The sequence below is a fragment of the Panthera tigris genome, chromosome A1, assembly GCF_018350195.1.
Source record: "Panthera tigris isolate Pti1 chromosome A1, P.tigris_Pti1_mat1.1, whole genome shotgun sequence".
NCBI classification, from domain to species: domain Eukaryota; kingdom Metazoa; phylum Chordata; class Mammalia; order Carnivora; family Felidae; genus Panthera; species Panthera tigris.
The window spans coordinates 213,168,862-213,192,729 of NC_056660.1; the positions used below are offsets into that span (position 1 = coordinate 213,168,862).

The 23,868-nt window shown below is 37.7% G+C and overlaps 1 protein-coding gene across 12 annotated transcripts in view; it reads right to left on the reverse strand.

Annotated features, from left to right (window-relative positions):
* Positions 1 to 23,868, reverse strand: part of CDH6 (cadherin 6) — a 93,485-nt gene that overhangs the window by 18,664 nt on the left and 50,953 nt on the right. For 6 of the 12 annotated variants that reach the window (XM_042997219.1, XM_042997204.1, XM_042997205.1 and 3 more), the window contains 8 exons: positions 22,042 to 22,209; positions 19,747 to 19,934; positions 17,419 to 17,672; positions 12,094 to 12,230; positions 9,463 to 9,584; positions 8,295 to 8,412; positions 7,912 to 8,163; positions 1,067 to 2,782 (listed from right to left, as the gene is read on the reverse strand). In XM_042997219.1, the coding sequence (XP_042853153.1) occupies positions 2,292 to 2,782; positions 7,912 to 8,163; positions 8,295 to 8,412; positions 9,463 to 9,584; positions 12,094 to 12,230; positions 17,419 to 17,672; positions 19,747 to 19,934; positions 22,042 to 22,209 (1,730 nt within the window). In that variant the 3' untranslated portion in view covers positions 1,067 to 2,291. The other 6 variants (XR_006221426.1, XR_006221429.1, XR_006221431.1 and 3 more) reach the window with 4 other exon arrangements.

Sequence of the window (23,868 nt, forward strand, 5' to 3'; positions counted from 1 at the left end):
CATAAGGACAGAGAGTTCTTTAATTTTACAGTAAGTCATGTGATTAAGGTGGTATTCTATTGCTATGAATAACTAGTTCTTACTAATTAACTTTACTAAGCTATCTTTTTCAACACTTAACTGTGACTATGATATTCATTACAGTGAAACTCTCCCATAGTATTTTGTTTGCATTCCTCTGTGTGTGTGTGTGTGTGTGTGTGTGTGTGTGTGTGTGAAGAACTAGCAAAGGAAAACCCTGAAAACATGAAATACTTGTTAGTATACAGGGAAGTCCATTACAAAATAGGAAGCCATTCAGGAAACACAAGGAATAATATGGTTAAAAAACTTTTCACTCTAATTGGGTAACCCAAAAGACTACATTTCTCTTATTTTAAGGGTGCCGTCTTTACTTCCTGGGTAACACGCTTATTTAAAACTTAACTAAACAACAGTGTGTTCCAAATAGAAAGTATGTGCTAATATGACAGTATCTCCAAATGGAAATGACATTAAGATTATCTGTAGAAAATTAACATTAATTGAAAATAAATCCCTAAGACTAATAATTGAAGTCAGCATATTCTTAAGTACATAATATATATAGATATATAGATATATAGATATATACAGAGCCTGGGTTTTTTTCTTTTCTAAGTTTTTGAAACAACAATGTTTTCATTACAGTACTTTGGAATTTTCTGATGACTGCACAATGTAAGATTCTAATGATACAAATCATTAGAACAGCCATATGAAATAAATGATTTGAACCTGCCAAAAGGATTAGTTCAGTTCAGTTGGGTCCTCTGGATAATAACTATGATGCTAATTGCATAATTAGAGAAATAATAGATTGGATGGATTGTACATTACTTTTCTGTTGTAGTTTGAGACCATTACTTTTATCATTGGTTCAAAGACAAGGATGGCAGGGTTGCCATAGCAACGAAGTTAAAAACAATGGAAAAATATTAATGCTTTTGAATGTCAACTATCATTTTAATACCATCTTAAACACTCTCGTTGAAGGGAATCAAATTTTTCCCTTCGTAAGCATATTCCAAACATGTAATGTGTAGTTTTTCACTGTGATCTCAACAATACATCTATATCACATCATATAAATATATAGATGTTTCCAGATGTGAAGGACAAGTTATCAGGTTCAAGTGTGGCTGGCTCCCATTTCCCCGTTAAACTCTGAGGGCAGGATTTGAGTTTTTCTAATCTACCTTTACTAATGTAACTTAATTGTGTACGAAGCATCAAGAATATGAATTGTACTTCACACGGCTACTTTCAAGTATATTAGAATAATACTGACAACAACTACAGACAAGGAGTTAAAATTTGTCTCAGAAAAGTTTCTTTGAGAATTTGAAACAATTAGACTTACTTGTGATTAGTTTACTGATACTGATGGTCGAAGTAATTTTAAGTGATCTGTAGTACATTTGGTGGCCCGAGCTTTAAAATATGCTAAATATTTCCTTTGTTGACATCATTAGCTATTTTCCCTTTCTCTTTATACGGTGCAAGGGCAAACTTTTGTGTGTTTAATATATGAAACAATTATGAGTTAGTGGCCAGGAATGAGATATCATTACGTTTTGTTTGTTGTTTTTTAATATTACCATTTGATTTGTTTCTAGTCCTAAAGAGGACCCAGAATCTTAAAACATTGGTGGATTTGATGCTTTGAATGGTCACTGGTGCCAAAAAAAGTTCTTGAAGAACACATAGGACAGGCAAATGCCATTTTAAATACTTTGGGACACACCCATAAAACACACCCAATATACACAGTCCATCATCTCCTTGCGAGCGGATATACCAGGACCAACCTCACAGTTGTTCCTGCCTCATTTCTTCCCACTAAAACTATATTTTTATCGTTAAAGCACAGTCCCTCATCCCATTAGCGTGTGAAATGTACAGCCAGAGCAGTCAGCTGACCTGAGTCAATGGAGTGTGGTAGGGAGGCCGGGCCAGTGACACTGAGCGTGTTCCCAACCCGCCCTAGGAGAGCAAGGGAAAATCTCACTCCTGGTTCTCTCCTCCAGCACGGGGCCTGGGGGGCTGACCGACATGGATAACTGGATGCGCTAAAAAATAAACCTTTGCCTCTTGGAAGCTCATAAAAGTGTACTAGAAAAAAGTCCCTCGCGTTGGGTCCCCCCGGACTGCAGCCGTCGACGTCGGGCACGGGCACCACCGAGAAGCCTTCGTGGAGCAGTGGACGCGGAGGCGGGCGTCGCCACTGCAGGTCCTTGGGCGGCGGACTGCGAGGTGACAAAGGCGACGCATTAGGAGTCTTTGTCACTGTCCACGCCTCCGTACATGTCTGCCAGCTTTTTGAACCGCGGGCCCCAGTCGCTAAGGTAGTCGTAGTCTTGGTCTCCCTCCGTGGTCACCGAGTCCAGCGAGCTCAGCGAGTCGGCCACCGAGCCGGTGCCCTCGTAGGCGTAGGTGGCCAAGGAGTCGTAGGGCGGCGCGGTGGGGTCCGTGTCGTTCTCCTTCAACCTTTGGTTAATGAAATCCCGGACGTCGGTGTTGTCTCGAGCTGCTGGAGTCCGTCGGGGCAGAAAGAGGGCCTCGGGCACGATGTCCCTGCGTAATTTGCTGTCCTCTATGGCTTCGGGGTTCCTCAGGGTGCCGATATCAAAGGCCTGGGTGTCCTCCTCTCCGCCACCCTCGTCGTTGTAACTGACAATGTTGTCTCTGATGTCCTCTTTGGAAATGATCAAAGGTTCTTTTTTCCGCTGCCGCCTCAAAGCTGCGAACAGCACCACCGTCACTGGAAGCAGAGACAAAGCAGAAGGGAAGGGGAAGTTAATTTGCCGCCCAATTAATGTCAGCAAGCAGCGCTGCGCTCCAACGTGAAGTTTCAAAACTTCTCCGGGAAACTGCAGACTCAACTTTTATTCCTTGAAGGTTGCGCTTGCCTCCACGCGTGATCAAACCGGGGACCCCCCAAAAGCGGAGGAGAATATTTGAAAGAAAGTTACAATTTAAGTAGAGGATAAAACACCTTCATATTTTTGTCAGTAGCTCCCTTTCGCTTTGAAACGGGGAGCTAGTCTGAAGGTAAGGAAAAAATAAAATAATAATAATAATAATAATAATAAAAAAAAGCTCAAACACAGCGAGAGCGCAGCAATCAGAGTGCAAATTATGCTGAACACCTGAAATGCTCTGAAACTGCTTATAAGCACAAGGCTGGCACCTTCGGGATGTGTTGAAGGGTTTGCATAACTACACGTCTAAAATAACTTTTGCACTCTGCCTTCTTTTTCTTCTTCTTCTTCTTTTTTTTTTTCCTCAGAAAAGTGTAAAATTGGTTTAAAACCCCAAGTAGACATGTGAATGTCTGCATACCTTTCTACATATAAGAAATATTATTACAGATAATACCTGGAGAGACCCAGATACAATTCAGAAAGCCATTCTGGACTTCAACACCAGCCGGTTTGAAAGGGGGCGGGTGATAAGACACACACCAGCTTATTTCTGTTTGAGCTAAATAAAATAAACACATTTAAGAGGGAACTTAAAAAAAAAAATCTTTCAGACTTAGTATTCTGTTAAGTGTGATGCCTGGAATGTTTGTCCTTTTGATTTTTCCTCTGAACTCCAATTAGAGGCAAAGCAAGGATTGTGTTCAAATAACTCCTGATGTTTCTTCGCAGTTGGCTACCTGTAGAGACACATCTCCAAATGGACATATGGGTGGGAAAATAAAAACACAGAGACAGCTTAGAGAGAAAACAGCCATCCGGGGCAGAAACTGCATTACGAAACTGGGTTTGTCCAGGGCTGTTTACTGCAAGAAGTACTAGTAATGTGTTTTTATTTTCTCATCCATAACATGGTCCAGATTTTATGAGTCATAGAAATTGAATTACTGTAGTAAGAATTACAGAATAATGGCTTTTGGTGGATATGGATACCTACACGCAGAATGACGGATACATGCATTCGGATGTCTCTATATATTAAAATTTCAGGTGTTAATAGCATTAATAATAACTGGTTATCTACTGAGAGCGTTCTATGTGCCAAACACTGTGCTAAGTGCTTTACATACTGAATCTCATTTGATCATCACAGCAGCCCTACAAAGTAAGTACCATCATTATAACCCCATTTTACACAGAGGAAGTTGAGGTTTAGAGGTGTCACATGTACAAACAATTGAAATCCAGGTCAAACTAAAAAGCCAACACTCTTATTAATCACCACGCGTTAAAGCGTGCTTTGATTATAGACTTTTTCTGAAGGATATCCAGTGTTGCCATTTTCAAGCGTGCGATTGTGTAATTGTACACATTGTCGTTTGCTGCCAGACAGCATCCTCCTGCCTCATTCATCCCAGCCATTCAGGGCGTTTTACTAACTATTTATGTAGTGCCTACTTTGTGCCAGCTATAGTTCTAGACACTATCAATGAAAAACATTGATCAAGAGCCCCGTCCTAATGAGGTGGGCAGAGGTGGCTGTGGTGGTGGATGGAGATCTTGAAAAACAAATAATGTGTCTAATAAATAAGGAAATCATTAGAAGGTGATATGTGCAGTGGAAACAAAAAGTTGATCAGAGAAAGGAGGATGAGGAACACTTCTGTGTATGATTGAGGGGCCGTGTGTTTAAGAGGAGTGACATTTGAGCAAAGATTTGGGGAATTAATTATCTGAGGAGCTGTCGGGTGAGGGGGACAGAGCTGGAAGAAAGGCTGGGGTGCAAAGGTGCCTAGAGTATTTGAGAAACAGCCTGGAGACGCTATGGCTGCACCTGAGGGGGCCCAGGAGAGGAGAGGAGGAGGGCACGGCCTGTCACGTGGAGCCTGGAGGCTTCTGTATATCTTCACTTTACCCTGAGGTGCAGGAGGGTGGAAAATTGCAGGGCATGCTCATAGTCTACGCTTTTTTCCGGATTCCCGTGTGACCAATGCCAAGGGTTTGCAAAACAAAGGACTGTAACTGAGGATGGCCTCTGGGGTTAGAGAATAGAATCAAGACAACTGTCTTGGAAAGAATTAAACCTGTATGTACAATGGTTTGTGCCACCATTTAAGGCAAGATAGCAGGCATTTATCTCTTCCTAATTCTTCCCCGGCTTAGGTTATCTGTATCTTTTATTTTAGTCCTATGCACACCCAGAAGTGCGATTGCCTGGAAGAGAGAGGGCACATTTGGTGAATCAGAGGCATTCATTCACTGCCTAATTCTCCTACAGCTACGACTGCCTGTGCTTTTCTTCTTAGCCCAATGTACATCTGAACAGAAATTTTGGAAAGGAGATCTTTCTCAAAGCTAACTTTTATAAACTGAAGATGTGAGTTCTAAGCATGTGGAGCAAAAAAAAAAATACATTCTGAGAAAGTAATAGCTTTCTTCCCAGTGACTGACCTCTTCCCTTTTCTCAATCCTCTGAGGCCAGAGGATAGTGGTGAGATTTTGAGTGGGGAATGCTTGGACCGACCTGTGTTCAAATCCCATCATAAAGCTAGAAGGTAGCAAGGCACTTGAAATCAGCCTGCCTAGGCTCACTTAAATGATTTCACCTTTTTAAGTGTGTTTCCTTCTGTAAAAGAGAGGCACTAACACAGTGGCTAGTGCTGTCGTCAGGAATGAGTTAATAAATGTAACAGTTGTGCAGACTGTAAAGCACCACAGAGACACGAGATGTAGTAGTTGTTTTCAGTGTCGTTTTATTTTTTTATTTTTATTTTTTATGTTTATTTATTTTTGAGAGAGAGTGAGAGAGAGCAAGAGCGCAGGAGAAGTACAGAGAGAGAGAGAGAGAGAGAGAGAGACAGACAGACAGACAGAGGATCCGAAGCAGGCTCTGTGCTGACAGCAGAGAGCCCGATGTGAGGCTTGAACTCACGAACCATGAGATCGTGACCTGAGCTGAAGTAGGAAGCTTAGCCAACTGAGCCACCCAGGTGCCCTGTTGTTTTATTTTTGTAAATAAAATAAGAGATGCCACATGATCCACTTTATTGACTGTAGGTTTCCTCCTCTATCGTTGTGGCTTCCCTTCTCTTACAAAACCTGAGGTTTGTTTCCACCTTCTTCAATGGTCTCGTTTTCAGTTCGGGCTCTTTCAGCCTGGAAATTACCTTACATTCTGTGAGCTCACAAAGAAAGTAGAGAGCAATGTGGAAGCCCTGAGGCTCAGGGGGAGAAGACCGGCGTTTTGTACTTTGTCCCACCACCTGTTAGCTGTATGAGTCGGCTACATGACTGCACATCTTAGAGCCTCAGTACTCTAATTTGAGATGCAGATAAATACATACCAGATGGTTCTGAGGGGTAAATGAGAAAAACAGTTGTGAAGCCTCTTGCCCAGTGTATAGCCCATGGTGTTAGCCTACGAAGGGTTAAATCCCATTTATTTCCTGTCTTATTGGGTACAGAATTCCAAAGAGAATAGACCAGCTGTAGGAAGCACTGAAACAAGTTAGGAGTAACAAGGAGACAGTGAATTCATTGGAGAAGGAAATGAAAAGGGAGAATAGAGGGAGTTGGTGAGGAAAAAAGTGGGGAGGAGAAAATGGGTAGATGATGAAGGTAAGGAGAAATCACTTCTATGAGATGAGAATCAGCTCTCTTTCTACAGATCACAAAATGTCTATGGAATTCTCCCTGAGTACAGCCCTGCCAATTCAGCCCTTCTAAAAATAACTTTTTTTAATCAAAAAGAATATTCATATCCTTCTCTTCCAAAACAACTGTTATAGACTCACACCATTAGAAACACTGATTTGTCTTTGCATACTGTCAGCTTTTATTTATCCTCATATCTTAAAATACTTCCCCCGAATCTTCGTTGACAAAGAGAATCACAGCTCTGTAGTTAAGTTTCAAGACTTCTGTTATAATTAGCAAAATGATACGAAATGTGAAGTTCTTGAGCAGGGATCCCTAGGCATTCTCTTCTTGGAAAAATTTAGGTCTTTACTCTTTCTTCTTTCCTTCTCTCAAAGTCACCAAATTGTCAGGTTTTTTTTGAAAAAGTACCCCCCCCCTCCCCGCAATCCAGGTTGACACTTAACTTCTTCCCTTTCTTCCCTTTGTGTAAGTGAGCTTGCTTTGATTTTTGGAAGGACTGAGTTAACTAATATTTGATTTCTTAGTTCACAACAGGCAACGGTCTGTAAAGTGTTTTGAGCTCAACCTGTGAGCTTAATTCATTTGTTGGGGATGAAACTTTCATTTTGAATCATTGCTAAACCTTGATTTTCACCTTGATTGCATTCATTTCTTTTAGGTCCCAGATTTACTTCCTCAGTCATAGAAGTTATTTATTTTTGAGAGTCTGAGAAATAATAGACATTGTGTATGTGGCATTCAGGGAGCAATGCTAAGAAGGTAGTTATTTAAATGGGTAGATCAAAGCAAGTTGGCTGGGTTGAAGAAAATTTAATCACTTCTTTATTTCCTGTTTGAGAGAGAAAAAGTCATCACATTTCTCTTTCCACTTTCCCACTGATCTTTAAACTTTACCTTCATACAAAGGGCCATCATCACACCTTCCATACTGGATGACTCTCACTCTTTATATTTTAACAGTGTTTGCCAGGTTAGATATTAAACAACAAATGAAATGAAAAGGGCCTATTTATATAGTGCCCTCAAATCCTGCCTGGGATTCATTCCCAGTCTGACAGACAAGAGATTTCTTTGGTGAATGATTCCCTGAGTAGGTAAAGACATAGGCAAGTTTCATATCTGTTCATTCTCCAAAGCTATGTTCAAACAAAAACTAGTTCATGGTTGAACAACACAGATTCTCAGCATGTAACTCTACTCACCTAGAGCGGGCTGTATGCCTTAATGGGGGAGGCGGATAAATCTAGAGTGTCACAGTAACAGTGTGTGCCTCTCATGGGGAGATAGGATGCAGGGAGAAGCAGTTTACCTAGTAGGGTCACGATGCACAGAAGGATGGCAATGAGAGCCCCTGTGCTCAGTCCCGTGGGGTGGACGAGGGCCTCCGCATGGCAGGACTGCATGTTCCCATGGTGGTCACATGCACAGACCCGGACAGTTACTGTCCCAGTGCTGCTTTGGACTGGGTAGTCGTTGTCTGAAATGACCACAGGCAGGAGATAGGTGCTCATCTCGTGTCTATTATAGCCATTTTTCCTAGTTAAGATTCCTGCTGTGTTATCTGGAACCAGAAAGCAAAGTCAATGTTAACGTGCATACCACGTCATGGATTGCAACAATTGTGATGACAATAGATAGATAGAGATAAAGATATACATATATAGACAGAGAAAGTAACTTGGGCTCCTTTACCTTTGTTGTCTTGAATGGTAAAGTTTGAGCCACTGGTTGCTTCAGGGGCCAAAGAGAATGAGAATTGGTGCCCGCTATAAGGGTCGTCTTTGTCAATGGCTCGTAGGGTCTGAATCAACTAAAATCAAAACCATAAAGCTGCTATAAAGTTTTGGTAACTCAAAAGCATTCCTTACAGTGTTGCAGTAAATTGCTTAACTAAATGATTTCTGATTTTAATTTAAAAACGATAGTCTCTAGAAAATTTACAGTGAGTCCACTCTATGCAATGAAATGATGGGTTGGAAATAGAGCCCAAAATAACACTTTGTTTTGGGGCTATCCTGGGCACTGTATGTAGGATGTTTAATAGCAAGCCTGGTTTCCTCCCACTACATACCAGTGACACCCTCCTCTTTGTGACAATCAAAAAATGTCCCCTGGGGGCAAAATCACTTGGGTTGGCAAACACTGCCCTAGAGTGATACAAAACTATAAAATATCACAGTGATCTACCACAGCATTTCAACTAAAAAATTTTGGGCACTCTGTACAACAGCCTGTTTAGAAATGCAGTCTTGACATATACATAAACCATCAACTTGCATAAAAACTAAAAAGAAAGTTTGTACATAAAACACAACTTCAACTTCCTGCCCTAACATGTATTTTAACAGTGTACCGCTGTTTCGACAAACTGTAACATAATTTTATACCATTGGTAGAAAAGACCTATTTCAGGTGGGGACAAATGTGTAAAACAGGAAAACATTCACGAATGTGTATTACTTGTACAGATGGGCAATATAAGTAAGTGGAACTATGAATTATAGGCAATTGTAAAATATGTCGTAGTTATTGCTTTCCTCTCTGTACACATGGTAATTAAAAGTATCTGCTCACCAATTAAGATTTTTCAAATAAAGCAGTGACTAATCTATTTTAATGAAAACTCAGGACTGATTTGAATCCACATCAGTCTTTGAGAATGATGAACTTCCAGTTCTTAAAAACTGCTTGTTCTCTTATGCAAGTTAAACATTCATTCTGTTCTTATTTATAGTATTAATTTTGTTAGCATTTACTTCATACTTAATTCAAACCTGGCCCTCAGCTCTGTGTATCGTCTGAGTTATTAGAAGATCTAAATTAATCTGACTAAATTAATTTACTTTCTTATGAAACTCACCTGATCTGCTTTTGCCTTTTCACAGACAAAGGTTTCATAGAATTCAGCAAATTCCGGGGCATTGTCATTGACATCTAGAACTTTAATATATAGAGGGACTCGGCTGCTTTGCTTTGGATTATCTGCAACATGCCAAAAAGAAGGGAATAGGCATTTATATGTCGATTGTCAACCCCCTTTAGACAACAGTCACTCACTCCTTTCTCATTCATACACAGATTCCCCAAGGCTGCTCTGAGTACCACACGGCACTGTGTACCAACTTAGTCACAAAAAAGAATTAGTCACAAAAGAGAATGCTTCTGGAGTTGGATACACCTGCTGGAAATACCTAGGAGATAAAGCTACTTGTGTTGATATAGGGCAACTGTATAGCAACCCCCAGAATAACACAAAAATAAAGAAAAACTTTATCCAGGAAAGGCAGTTGAGAGGCAGATTTTAAGGGAAGCCAAAGAAGCAGGGAGATGGGAAAACATTTGGACAAAAGAAAGAGACAGGGGGCTGGGGGCGGGGGGGATCAAGGAAACCAGAGGATGTTTTCATCTTAGTTTTTTGTGCTGAATAAGAGCTAGACATAGTGCTTGGCATTTTGCTATATTATCTTATTTAATCCTTACAACCTTTTCTGTAAATACAGTTTTTGCCCTTATTGTATAGATGAGGAAACTGATGCACAGATATGTTAGGTAATTTGTCCATCTTCACAGAGATAATGAGTGAGAAGTAGAGCCTTGATTTAAACTTGGGTCTGTCTGACTCCAAGCCCAGACCGTTCACCTAGGATAGTGAGAGAGCAGCACCCATGTTTGACAACCAGGGACAAGTGAAGTATCTGGGGTACTGTGGAAGACAGATTCCTGGTCTAAGAATCAGGAGTTAGAACCTCTGAACTCAGCCCTCTTCATTCACTTCACTTATGTATCTGTTTGTTCGCTTCATAAATATTTAGTGATCATCTAATTTTTCATATGTGCCAGCCACTAGTTGGGGTGCTGGGACACATGGGGAACAGCACAAAAATCCTGCATGCTAAGTTTTATTCTAATGGGGGCAGACAAACTGTGAAATGGTACATGCTATGGAGAAATTAAACAGGGAAAGGGATTGGAGAGAGATGGAGGTGATACTTTGCATGGGATAACCACTCTGTCTCATCTCATGAGATGCCATTTGTACAGAGACACGAATAAAAAGAATTAAGCTATGTGAATATTTCCAGCTCTCCAGAGGGAGGGAACAGTAAATGCCAAGGCCCTGGAATGGGAGTGGGCTGGTTTCACATAAGCTCTGGGCTTCTGTTGCATCAAAGATAGTTAAGAAGTTTAGACAATAAGATTCTTAAGTTCCTTTGCATCTAAAATGTTTCCCACATTAGTCTTCCAAAGTTAGGATTGCCAAAGATGAAGTCTTAAAAGGTCTTTATCACTAGTAAGTACTTTCAAATATATCACAGAAACATTAAATCTTAAAAAAAAAAAATTAGGCACAAAGCTTAAAATATGCATGAAATGACTACTTCAGTAAAAAATAAAATTTCATGATGTTATAAAAAGTGGTCCTTTTCAGTGCGAAAAATAATTTTGTAATTTTAAAGCTTTAAGTATGCTCTGCCATTGGTATCTGCATTAGTCCCTCCACATAAATTCTGAAGAGCATATTCCTACCTAACAAATTTTTAATTAAGAGTTCTTAACATTATCACAAGGCAATGCTTCATTTTGCCCATATTAGTTATTTATTATTCTATTCAATATCCTTCAGCCATTTCAAATCTCATGAGTTACGTTGACAAAGAAAACTACTGTAATATACCACTAGACATGGAATATTTCACACCAGATACCCAACTGAGCTAAAAATGTTTGAACTTTTAAAATCAAAAACAAAAACTAAAAAATGAGCTATAATTTAGAAGCCTATTTTTAAACATTTAAATGTTATTTTAAAAATACTTTTTCCTTCATGTACTTAGGCCTACACATTGTGTTTACATTACACAATTTTCACTGTGTATAATCATTTTATTTGAAGCATTCATTTGGCATTATTTTTCTTTGCCTTTAATTTCATGGTGACTTCCATAAAATTCACTGTAAACATTTTATTGATTACTTGGTGGTTTGGATTGCTCACTTTGGTGTACAATGGAAAAGCTAAAACTTATATCTCTTACTTCTGTAATGATTTTGAAATAGAAATTCTGTAGAAAGCCAGGAGATAGATATCTGAGATATTTCTAAGTAATGCCTACAGTTTTTAATGTACTTGATTCTCCTCCCCACCAATCCTAACCATGAGTTCATTTTTTCAGCTGCTTCTGTAATGTTCTGATTTATAAAGCTTTTTGGAATTGAATCCCATATGTACCAATTCAACCTCATCTGAGAGGTACATTCTCATGTTATTATTTCTGAACTACATAACATCCACAGTTGCCTCTGCATTTGTGAATGAATGAGCACATGCCTAGAAGAAACATCACTACAAATCATTACAGGGCTCTTTCCCTCAATAGGTATCGAATAGGATATCAGTACATGGTGACTAATTTCAGCATTGCTTCACCAGCCCTTGCTGGGACACTCACTCCATCAATTGGGGACAGTTGCCCTGTGAGGTTAGACTTACTGATCTCTGTTGCTATTACTGTAATGTTGTGCCACAGCAATGTTTCTCGGTCAAGAAGTTTCGACGTAAAAATTGAACCATTTCCAGAATCAATGTTGAATATTCTGTCCATATCTGTGTGTCGATCAACAGAATACCTAAAAATGCAGAGCAGAGTTTAGAATGGTTTTCTTTTCTTTTTATCGAATGATAGTTGACACACACTGTTACATTAGTTTCAGGTATACAACATAATGATTTGGCAAGTCTATATGTTATGCTGTGCTCACCACAAGTGTACCATCTGTCCCCATACAATGCTAGAAAGGTCCTTGTTGTATTTGTTATTCTCACACCCTGAAACTATTCCAAGAATGTCTGTTACATGAATTTTTTCTACCTTGTAGCACATTTCTGAATATCTATAACTTAATATTAAGTAAAACATTCTGGAAAATTAATTCTTTACAACTGAGATCCTAATGTAAACCCATTAGACAAGTTGCATGAGTTTGAAAATCAACAATGAAGTTTTTTTTATATGTAATTTGTATCTAGTTTGTATATTAATACATTTTAACTCGAATCTTAGAACTTTAATGTATATGTGTGTGTTCATGTACATAAGTAGGGCTATTTGTCTAGTTTTCTATTATCCATTTTATTTTAAAATCATTATGTTGAAAGAAGCAAAAAATGGCTAGTGTGGCTGCAGTTAGTGAGGTAGGAAAGGGAGAAAGATGAAATTGGAGAGAGAATCAGAGGCTGGACTGCAGAAGAATGGGCTGGCCACGGCAAGGATTTGGGATTTGTCCTAAGAACAATGTGAATATACCAGTGGATTTTAATCCAAATCATGTTTAATAAAGATTGCTGGTTGAATTGAGGAGAATGGTTGGCTGGTGCTGTCCCAGCTGGTACAAGAGAAGAACAGGATTTGGGGAAGATCATAAGTTCCAGTTTTGGTATTGAAGCTGAGATGCCCAAGGAAAGTTTGGGAAGCAAAAGAGCTAGATTGACAACTTAGATTTCCTGTTCAATTGTCTAGGAAGAGAAGGTCCAGTGAAGGGAGAAAAATATTAAGGACAGAATCACTTAAAAGATGATGGAAGGGGGCACTCGGGTGGCTCAGTCGGTTACACGTCTGACTTCAGCTCAGGTCATGATCTCACAGTTTGTGGGTTCGAGCCCTGCATCGGGCTCTGTGCTGACAGCTCGGAGCCTGGAGCCTGCTTTGGATTCTGTGTCTTCCTCCCTCTCTCCCCCTTCCCCACTCATGCTCTGTCTCTCTCTCTCAAAAATAAATAAACATAAAAAAAAAAGATGATGGGAGAATGAAGACTCACAGTGCCCAGAACAGTTCCAGAGCCAAGTAGGAACTTGATAACTATTTAAGGAGTTAAGAGAATTCAACGAAAACCAAGAGGTATCTTAGAAATTAAAGGACAGAGTTTTCTCAACACCGAAATTGACGGAAGACTAGTAAATTTTGAGAAATGTTATCTTCTTTATAAATTTATTACTAGTTTTGGGAATAGCTATATATGGGGAAATATGTATGTACTCTGTTTTATGTATGGGATATTAAAGAGAAAACTCAGAAGAGAGTTTATATATTAAGGTCATTAGGGGAAAGAATTGCCCATTTCAGCTAGATTCTGAATGTTGGCTCAGTAGAAATACAATTAAGTAAATGACCTAGCTACTCATACACATGTAGAATTATTATGAATGCTCCAAGAAAAATAAACTCTTGTTACTAACTTGTAGTTTCTATTTCAATTGATTATTTTGCTTTAATATAGAACTGGTGAATTATCTTAATAAAATATATTTTTGTCATCTATTAGGGGTCTAAATAAAGTAGATATTTGATTATTGTAGGCTATTTAAACCTGATATTAAAGAGAATTAATGAAGTTCAAAAAAGCTATATACCTTTCTATATCTCTATCTCTATCTCTATATCTGTATCTCAGGCCACCTCAGAATTTTAATTTTAGTTTATATAAACCTAATATTTTATTATTAAGTGTTCATCTCTTACAGATGAAACAGCTCTTATTTTTGCAATTTATGTCATGAATCAATGTTTATTAAGGATTTAGGCAACAGCATTGAACTTGATCACCTGCCTTCATTTTTAATTTGAGAATGACAAATATTTATAGCACATAATTAATTTCCCAAAAAGGAAATTTCAGTATTCATAGACTCTTTAAGAACTTTAATCATTGCCTACATTTTTTGCCTATGTTTTTTCCTTCATGAAAAAATTGAGCTTAAGATGCACTGCTTATTGTCCTTATAAGCTCTTACAATTATATACAGCAGTAATCTTTTCTTGTTATTTGTTTTCTTCCTGCTATACTTTTAAGTTTTACAAGCAATATTTTCCAGTCAAGTCTTTGAAATAAAGGGTACAGGGTGAAGAATTGTTAGTTGGAGGCAGTAACTATTTAAATACCAAAGAGAAAGTAACTATTTAAATACCAAAACTGTATATGAGTTTCCCCCTTAATTGGGAGATTTAAAAAGTCATAGGAAACCTCAGATTTCTACATTATTTAGGAATGATGTTTGCACATGAACCCTTATTTGTTTGTTGTTTTTTTTCCAAAGTAATTTCAATTCATATCTAGTATATTTACTGTCCAGTCATATTAATTGTAGTCATAACAGATAAGGAACAAGGTAATCAATCTTAACATGATTATAGCAGATTATTTTGCTAGGTAGCTCTCCCCCCCCAAATTTATTATATTCTGTGATTCAATAATTTGTCTTCTAATATATCCTCTCAAGTCAGGGAGATTTTAGGTCAGGAAAGGAAGTATGTTTGCAGGTAAATTTTTCATAATATCTATTCAGAGTGACATTTTATAATACCCTTTCATGGAAGTCAAGGGGCATTTCTGATACAGTTATTGGAAGAAAATTATTTTATGTAATTAAATAATTAAAAACTTGTATCTGCATAATGATAAATCAATGTTTGGGGGAGGAGATCTCTAGTATTAATTGTGTACTTAACATTGTCTAGCACCTAGTTGTTCAATATTTACATCTTGGATAACCAAAAACTATGTGTGGATATACTTTCCCAATATAAGAATCAATTTTATCCTATAAAAGGACTTATTGGAATATGCATTTATATACCAATATATCCTTACTTTATCCTTATTGGTATTTTTATCCTTAAATCTATATCTATATATGAAATCCATATGTACCAAGAAAAGGCTGGCATAGAAAACTTTAAAATTAGCTGACAGCCAACCCAGTCTGACAAGCTAGCTACTACTTCCTTTAATAAAACATAAAATAATGCAGTGAGTTAAAATGGTATTCATTATAAAAAGTGAAATAGACATAAAAATGCAGCCTAAATTCCCAGGAGACATTATCTCTTTCAATTAAAAACATGTTGAATGATCAAAGAGGTAACAAAGCTCGTATTTATATAAACTTCCAGCATTAACATTTTTAAATTAGTCTTGACATTGACTTGCTGAGATTTTTTTCCTTACACAGGACAAACTCCAAGTGACAGAATAGTTGTGAAAGTACTTAAAATTATCTGTGGTATACAAGCAAAGGCCATCATTCATTTTCCTTATTAATAATATGAAATGTATATAGAACACTTGATCCATGGAGCTTACATGTGGCTACTTTGGGTTGACCATAGTCCAATTCAAGGAGTCTATAGATATTCAAGTAGGATGACAAAACAACAGAGTCTATTTTCCCAATGATTTAAAACTATTCCCTGAAAGTAAGTCAGTGCATTTTTGTGTTTTAGATGTGGGACTTGCTATCAGGTTTCATTTGAACAAAGGGCTCATGGTTGAAAAGTCAGAAAATGCCTTAGAACCTCAAAATCTTTTATCTGCAGTAATATTTTTCATGCAGCAGTCAGTGTGATCCTCTTTAAAAATTAGGTTTAGATTAGGTAATACTCCTATTCAAAGCTTTGCAGTGGTTTCCTACCTCAATCAGAATAGAACTCAGTCTTTACCAATACCTTCAGATGTCCCTAAGACCTGCCACACTTACCACCTACCAAACCTCCTGTTTCCTCAGACCTTCCCAACCACTCCCCACCTTGATCACTTTCTTCTAGCTTTGTAAGCTTCCTTGCTACTCCTCTTCATGCCAAGCAAGCTCTGGTATCAGACCTTACCCTCATTTCCCCCTCTTCTTTGGACATTCTCCTCCCAGATTCACCATGGTTCATCCTTTCATTTCAATCAAATCTTTACTCAAATGATTTCCTATCAAGGGCAAGCCTGACCATGCTATCTAAAATAGTATCCCAAATACTCTTTGTTTCCATACTCTGCCTTATTTTACTGCTTACAATGTATTTCACTTGAAATATTACATATTTGTTGTTTGCCTATTTCTGTCTTCCCCAATTAAAATGTAAGCTTAGTGAGATTAGGACTTGATGTTGTTCTCTGTTGTATCTCTAAAGCCTAGAACATGCCTGGCATAAGGCAGGTACCCTGATCAGAATATATCTGTGGGCTCACTGGCAAGAGTTCCTCTAGTCTACTTACTTTTTTTTTTTTTTTACAGGGGATAATTTACACAATGATATTCTGATTTAGCAGTTTTCTCATCTAGTCAAGTAAGCTACTGACTAAAGCCTGGAAGTTGTTGACTCCAGTGCCTTCATGATAAAATTCTAGAATACTGAACCATCTGTGATTTCAAAGAGCAATGAGGTTTTCTTGCAGCATGATTTACAGCTAAGGTATTAGGAATGTATACGGAAAATAGAGCTTGCTTACATAGTATAAATTAGGACTCAGCTCTATTAATTTCCCCAGGATTTCGCAGACATATATCATGAAATGATTCTTATTTTTATCCATGTCTAAAAATGAAAAAAATTACGCGTCCAAATGGAGCATAATTCTGCCTCTAAGTGTTAGAGGATAGATTCTTCCACACTTGAAAAACAGACTATTGGCCCGGTGTCTTGTTTATTAAAAATCACAATGCTTTCTCCATGCCACAGTTTGACAAATGTAAGACCTTCAAGAAAAATTCCAGGCCATTCTGTTCTATTACCTTATACCATTTTCATGTAAGCAGTAAGCTCCTATAGATCATTTTGTGTTTCCCCCCCAAATTTTGTGGGTTTTTTTTAGGCTTATGCTGCTGCTAAAACAATTGTTGAGCAAGGAGAGTAAAGATGCTGTTTAGAGTCGTTTTTCAGGAAGATACAAATATCTAATTGGAAGAAAGCATTAATTTTCTAACTTGCAGGTGATACTTGAATAGCAATCGACTGAAGTTTATGAAAAAGACATGTCTCAGAAGTGTGCTTACTTGACAGGATTCCTGGCAGCATCAGGATCTTGGGCTGTGACTGAGCCTATGGTTGTGTTTATCTGAGCATCTTCTCTTATTTGTAGGATGTAGGCCAATTTGCTGAAGACAGGAGGCTCATCCACATCTTCCACCATGATTCTGACCGTAGCTGCATCTTTGAATGGACCCAGGTAGAGAAAGCGGGGTTCAACATGAGGATTGGAGGCTTCCACTTTGAGGGTGTACACTTTCTTCTTTTCAAAGTCCAAGACCTTGGGGTGGGTGGGGAGAAGAGACATATTTAAAGCAGCCAAGACACAGAAAGACGAGACATAAGGCATTTTTAGTGCAAATCATGGGTAGTGAATGTGGTTATATTGCTTAGAGACATCACCACACAGTGTGATATTGGGCAAAGGCATGAGATGCCACACCATCCTGATGAAAATTGTGGGCTGAAACCATGCCCACTATTGCCTTGAAAGTGGGTGCAAGGGTGCAAGGTATAACGGACAGGGAAGAGAACCTGGAAGCAGGAGTCTTGTATAAAAAAGGACCCCCTGTAAAGAAAATTCTTGTATTTGACTAGAGGGAGCCATGTTAGGGGCAAATTGGCAAATCTGACTTTGATTGAATACTTAATGAGTGTTTAAAATTTGCTAGTATTGGGGCACCTGGGTGGCTCAGTCAGTTAGGCTTCCAACTTCAGCTCAGGTCATGATCTCGCGGTTTGTGAGTTTGAGCCCCATGTCAGGCTCTGTGCTGACACCTCAGAGTCTGGAGCCTGCTTCGGAGTCTGTGTATCCCTCTATCTCTTCCCCTCCACCCCCCTCACGCTCTGTCTCTGTCTCTAAAAAATGAATAAACATTAAAAAAAAACTTTAAAAAAAAATTTGCCAGTATCTGGACCCCACCCTGGATCATTAAACCAAAATATCTGAGGTGGGGGTGGGAATCTATACTTTTAAATACCTCCCCCAGTGATTCTAATGTGCAGCCAGAATTGAGAACCACAGGTTTGCATCATGACTTCCTCTTCCTCATTCAGATAAAATAGATTTAATATGTTTTTTTTTTTTTGCATGTGCATGAGTTGATAAAATATTCCAAGTGATATCCTGATAAGGGCATTGGGCTAATTACTTGCCAACGAAAGTAATGATCATTGTTGTCAGAGGTCTTTAGAAAAAGTATCTCTGCTTCTGGAGACATAGTGAACCCAAATGCTTATTGCTGACTTTTAGTTTTAGATGATGATATGACAAGGCTCACTAGAAACACAATTAATCAAGACATTAGTGAAAGTGATTTAGTCGGCTAGGCAAAATTTCAGTTTGAATCTGATAAGGCACTAAGAAAATTAAAAAGGTTAATGCACACTAATGGGCTTCCTAATTATATTATAGTATAAAACATTGGTCTGGATGTCGCTTAAACATGTTTTATTGTGTTTCCAGGTATTAAGACATGTAATTCAAAGCTTAAGAGGAAAGGATTTTCTTGTTATTTACATCTACCTGTGCTTATTTTTACCAGCAAGTATGCTAAAGGAGAGAGAAAATGTTATATCATACATGATAAAAATGCAGTTATTAAAAAAACTCACCAAAAATAACAATTTTTAGCTTTGAAGCACACAATTTATTGGTTTTAAATTTTTGCCACACTTCTGTGTACTGCTCTGTGATGCTAGACAATTTGGGGGGGGGGGTAAATAGTGAATAAGTACATAGGACAAACATTGGAATTCAGAAATATAAAAAATTTATTATCGTGTTCCAAAAAGTAGCTAAACAGCTCATGGGAGATTTGTGTTATTTAATTTATTTCTGTGGTCTTTTTATATCCTGTCTTTAATTCAGGCTACCTTTATCACTGCTTGCATTACTCTTTTCCTTCAAAGCATGTATCAGAATTTCGTTACACATTTGTTTTGTTTATTTGCTTCCTTGTCTCTTTTCTCCCTTAGATTGGCAGTTCCGTGAGAGCAGACACCATTCTGTTGAATGTACCATTGCACCTCCAGCATCTAGAAGAGTGCCTAACACTGTCTATTATTCATTGACTATATTTACTTTATGTACTTTAATGTACACCATTTATTTCTATCATTTATTTACTTATTAGGAGGTTCTTAATAAAAATTTATTAAAAGTATGAAATGAATGAATGAATCAGATTATTGAGGACCTCTAAAAGCCAACCATTAGACTTGGCATTAAAAAAAATAATTAGTAAAACAAGAATCTAGAGGAATGTTCATGTGAGATATAATTGTCTCGGTCACTTGAGGACTAGAGAGAAGTGAATGTGCTCGTTTGTATGGTACTTAACAAACGGCATTACCTTTTTGACAGTAATAACTCCTTCCTGAGTTTCTTGGTCGGTGACGACATCGAACATGTCCAGCCCTTCTCCCTCTGTAATGCTGTACTCAATTTCGGCGTTTTCTCCCATGTCAGCGTCGCTGGCTTTGATCCTGCCAATTGGTGTACCCGGTGGAGAAGATTCAGGGGTTTTAAACTGGTATGTACCTATTAATCACCAGACAGATATAAGTCAAACACAGATGAAGGATACTCTATCACAATAAAGACAAACCGCATTTTCTAACAGTTCTTTCAGACATTACTAGGGATGCAGGCAGGTTTGTACTTTCCTTGCAATAATTAATGGCGCTCTATTCTCCTTAATCCTTACTTTCATGATTGCTAAGAATATTTCTTCTGTCATGACCCGTCTCTTTGCAAATGGAGAACACTTTTCTTGTCCTGTAAATAGGTCTCCAGGTTCATGGTATGATGGCGAGAAAGACTAAGCTGCTAGAGAAGGGTGCAGAAGGTTTCAAGCCCCTGTTAACTAATCTAGCAGAAAGAACGGAAAAGAATTTAACCTGAACTATGACTTTAAGCCAATTATGAGGTATTTCTTAAAAGGGTTCTTTGTGTCTTTGCTAATAATAACTGAAGGTGAAAATAAATGACAGCGATCTGGAGAATGTATCCAAGTAGACACTCTCACCCATACATGGAGCTGGTCTGGCTGCGGTTAGGGATACAGATGGACACATTGAGAGAGAAAGCTCCTAATTGTTTCTTTAAGTAATCTTTCTTTTAAATTTCATTACAGTACTTTTTCTATGCGTAGGTTTCTCCCATTCTTGTATTTGTGTTGTTGATTTAAAACCTATATTTCATAAATGTACACTTTTCCGATGTCCTCATGTTGCAAAATTAGTTTAAGGAGACTGCATGTGGCTTTCAATTTAGATCCGCCAGACTAGCATGTACTTAGGACAATAACGACAAAAAAGTGTCAGAACAAAACTCATTTTACTCTCACCCATTACATTTTGCCAACCATCTGTGCAAATTATTTTGGAAAAAAACAGACTATGACTAAATATCACTAAATATCACTAAAATATAGCCATTCAGTCATATTCAATCATAGCCCATTAAGTGTTGGGCTCATCCTTGGCAAAATGATAAACAAGCCAAGTTTTTCCTCTAGAGTTATTCTTCTCTCCTGTGCTTTGGTATAGTATTCAGTAATGATCCCAAGCTATCCACGGAGAAAGCAAAGTGAGGTAGTGTCCCTGTGGTATTTAAGTGCTGACGAATCCTTTTGTTATCCTTCCCCGGGGAATTCCCATATTGAAAAGGAGGTTTTGGGGCGAAGTATTGCTAATTCTGATATTGTCATTTCAGGCGTCTGTGGGAAAAAAATCTAGGGCCAGTAAAACCTATCTTCTACCCGTTACATCAGAAATTAGTTTTTTTTTTTTTTTTTTTTTTTTTTTGCATTTAGCTATGAGTAAATACTTGAAAAAAATTAAAGAAAATGTAACAGTTCTGGTTGATCCATGTGTATCTCTATTATAAAAGAAGCCCATGTGAGGTGACCAGCATTGGGAAAGATATGCCATGATTGGGTAAGGTGGGCTTTCTTTTTAATGGTGGGCAGCTATTTTCTCCTGGAAGACAGGATTTAGGTAGTTTTCTTAGATCGTGGTCAGAAAAGAATTTTGTTCTTGGAAGAAAAATTACATTAAAACCAGTACCCTCTTTCAAGAGCTCTGTATGAAGGGCTCTAGTATATTGCTTGATACAAAGTAGGCATTTAAGAATGTTGTTTTTCCTTCTTTTTTTCCTATCTAGCCATGAGAGTTAATGATTATAGTGATGATTTTTTTGGTATCTCAATTAACCATAATATAGAAAACTATTTATGATTACAAATGGATTAAGTACATGGTTATTTCCCCAGTTGTATTTTTAGAAACAGTTAAATGATAAATCCTCCCTTATAAAGCTTTGTGGGGATTTAAAAGAGATTAAATGACTGATTAAATTCACAAAACATAAAGTTAATTTTTTTTCTTACAAATAGGAGCATTCTTGTATACATATGTTCTGCGCAAGCAAATTTATGTCTGTGGTAGTCTTTTTAATAAGGAAAAATAAAACAATGGTGTTACCTTTACAACTATCACCATATTATAAATCATTCAACTACTAAAAGTATGGTTATTCATAAGTTCATTAATATTGATAATAACAATGGAAAATAAATATCATTCTTAAAGTTAGAGTTTTATAAAAGTGCACTGAAGAAATTCATTCAATCAAATGTTCCTACTCTGGGGAAACCGGGGAGGGTTGTCGTTGACATCAGTTAGCGTGATGTTCACCGTGGTGGTCCCAGATAATCCCCCCATCTGGCCACCCATATCCTTGGCTTGAATCACCACTTGGTACTGCTCTCTGTTTTCTCGATCCATGTTGAGCAAAGCTGTCTTGATGATACCTATGGATGCGAAATTCAGAAGTGGAAAGGGATGTATTAAAAATACTTTATCAAATCATTTATTTATGCAAACGTAGATGTCATCCACAATACTCAAACACTATACGGATGTAATAGGTGACATAAAGATGATTATAGATAGCCTTTATCCTGAAGGAAATTATAACCACATAGGGGAGATAGATATATTTTAAAAACACCTATGATACAAGAATAAGTACAAGTCATATCTGTAATAGTATAGATTGTAGGTAGTATAAATATCATGTGTTATAAGATAACATAGCAAAATATAACTTGGCATGTGGTACAGTGTTACACTACCATAGCTGCTTGATAAAAGACATTTAAGTGTACTATGAGGAAATTGCTAAGGAAATCATTTCCTTGAACTGACTCTTGAGCTTTACTTTACTGAATCAGCTAATTGCTCATCAAATATACCTCCCATAATGAACGTTCAGAGGATTTTCTAAGCCACAAACTATGGTCTGAAGAAAACACAGCTCAGTTCTCCCATAATTATCATCCTGTATGATCCTAGAGAACTTAAGTTTTCCTAAAGCTGATGTGAGCATTAGTTCAACTGGTCCCAGCAGCGACCAACATTCATTCTTATGTTAGGTTAATTTTATCTCTGTTGTTCAGTAGTTATAAAATAAGTAGTTGAAAGAACTTCTAAAAGTTTGCCTAATCTCTGTGTAGGCTTTATGCTTAAATTAACAACATTCTTTCAAAAATCTTTATAGGCTTTAAAGGCTTTCAAGGCTTTAAAGGCTTTATAGCCTTCTCTCGTAGCACATTCCAGTGCTTAACAACTAATGAAGCTGAAAATATCTTTTTTTTCTTTTATTTTTAACACGAACACCTCAGACAACAGGTCAGTTTTATTCCTATAGTCCTGGCTTCAGTGAAAGTGCAGCTGTGTCTGTTCTCCAATAACAGGACTTCTCTATTTAAATAGAGGAGATCACCTTAGCCTTTGTCCTTTACGTTGAATATTTCTAATTTTTTACCCTCATTGTTTTTCAACTCAACACTTTCTTTCTCCTTGGGATTCTTTCCAAGTTCGTTGCACCTCTTAACACATCAATTTCCAACTGGATGTGGTAACCTAGAAAAGTTTTGATTTCTACTAACAATAATGGATGCTTGGGAAATGTAGAAAAGGAATTCAACTCCTATTATGATAGCAAAAATATGTGTAGAATTTACCGTACAGCACAGACAATATTTCCTAAGAAACAATTCATCAGAAGATAGTATGCTACTTTGTGGATAAAATGCAGAAAAATGAGGTGTTAAAAAAAGAATTCCATTAAGGAATCCACTTTGTTTATTAGGATGCTATCAGCACGAGCTAGACATTGTCATAATAAAATCTTACTGGCTTAACACAGCTAACGTTAATTTTTTGCTCATGCTCTGAGGAGGCCAGCAAGAAGCTCTACTGATAGTAACAGACATCCAGGCTGGAGACCAAGGCCAACATTTGTTTCCATCCATGATCACTGTGGCAGGAGGAAAGGAATGTGGATTGTGCACCAGGTCCAAAAGTTCGGCTTGGAAGTGACTTGAATCATTGCCACATATACCGGCCCAAACAAATCTCATGGCTATATCTACCTTTAGAGCAGGGTAGAGAGATGCCAAAGAACT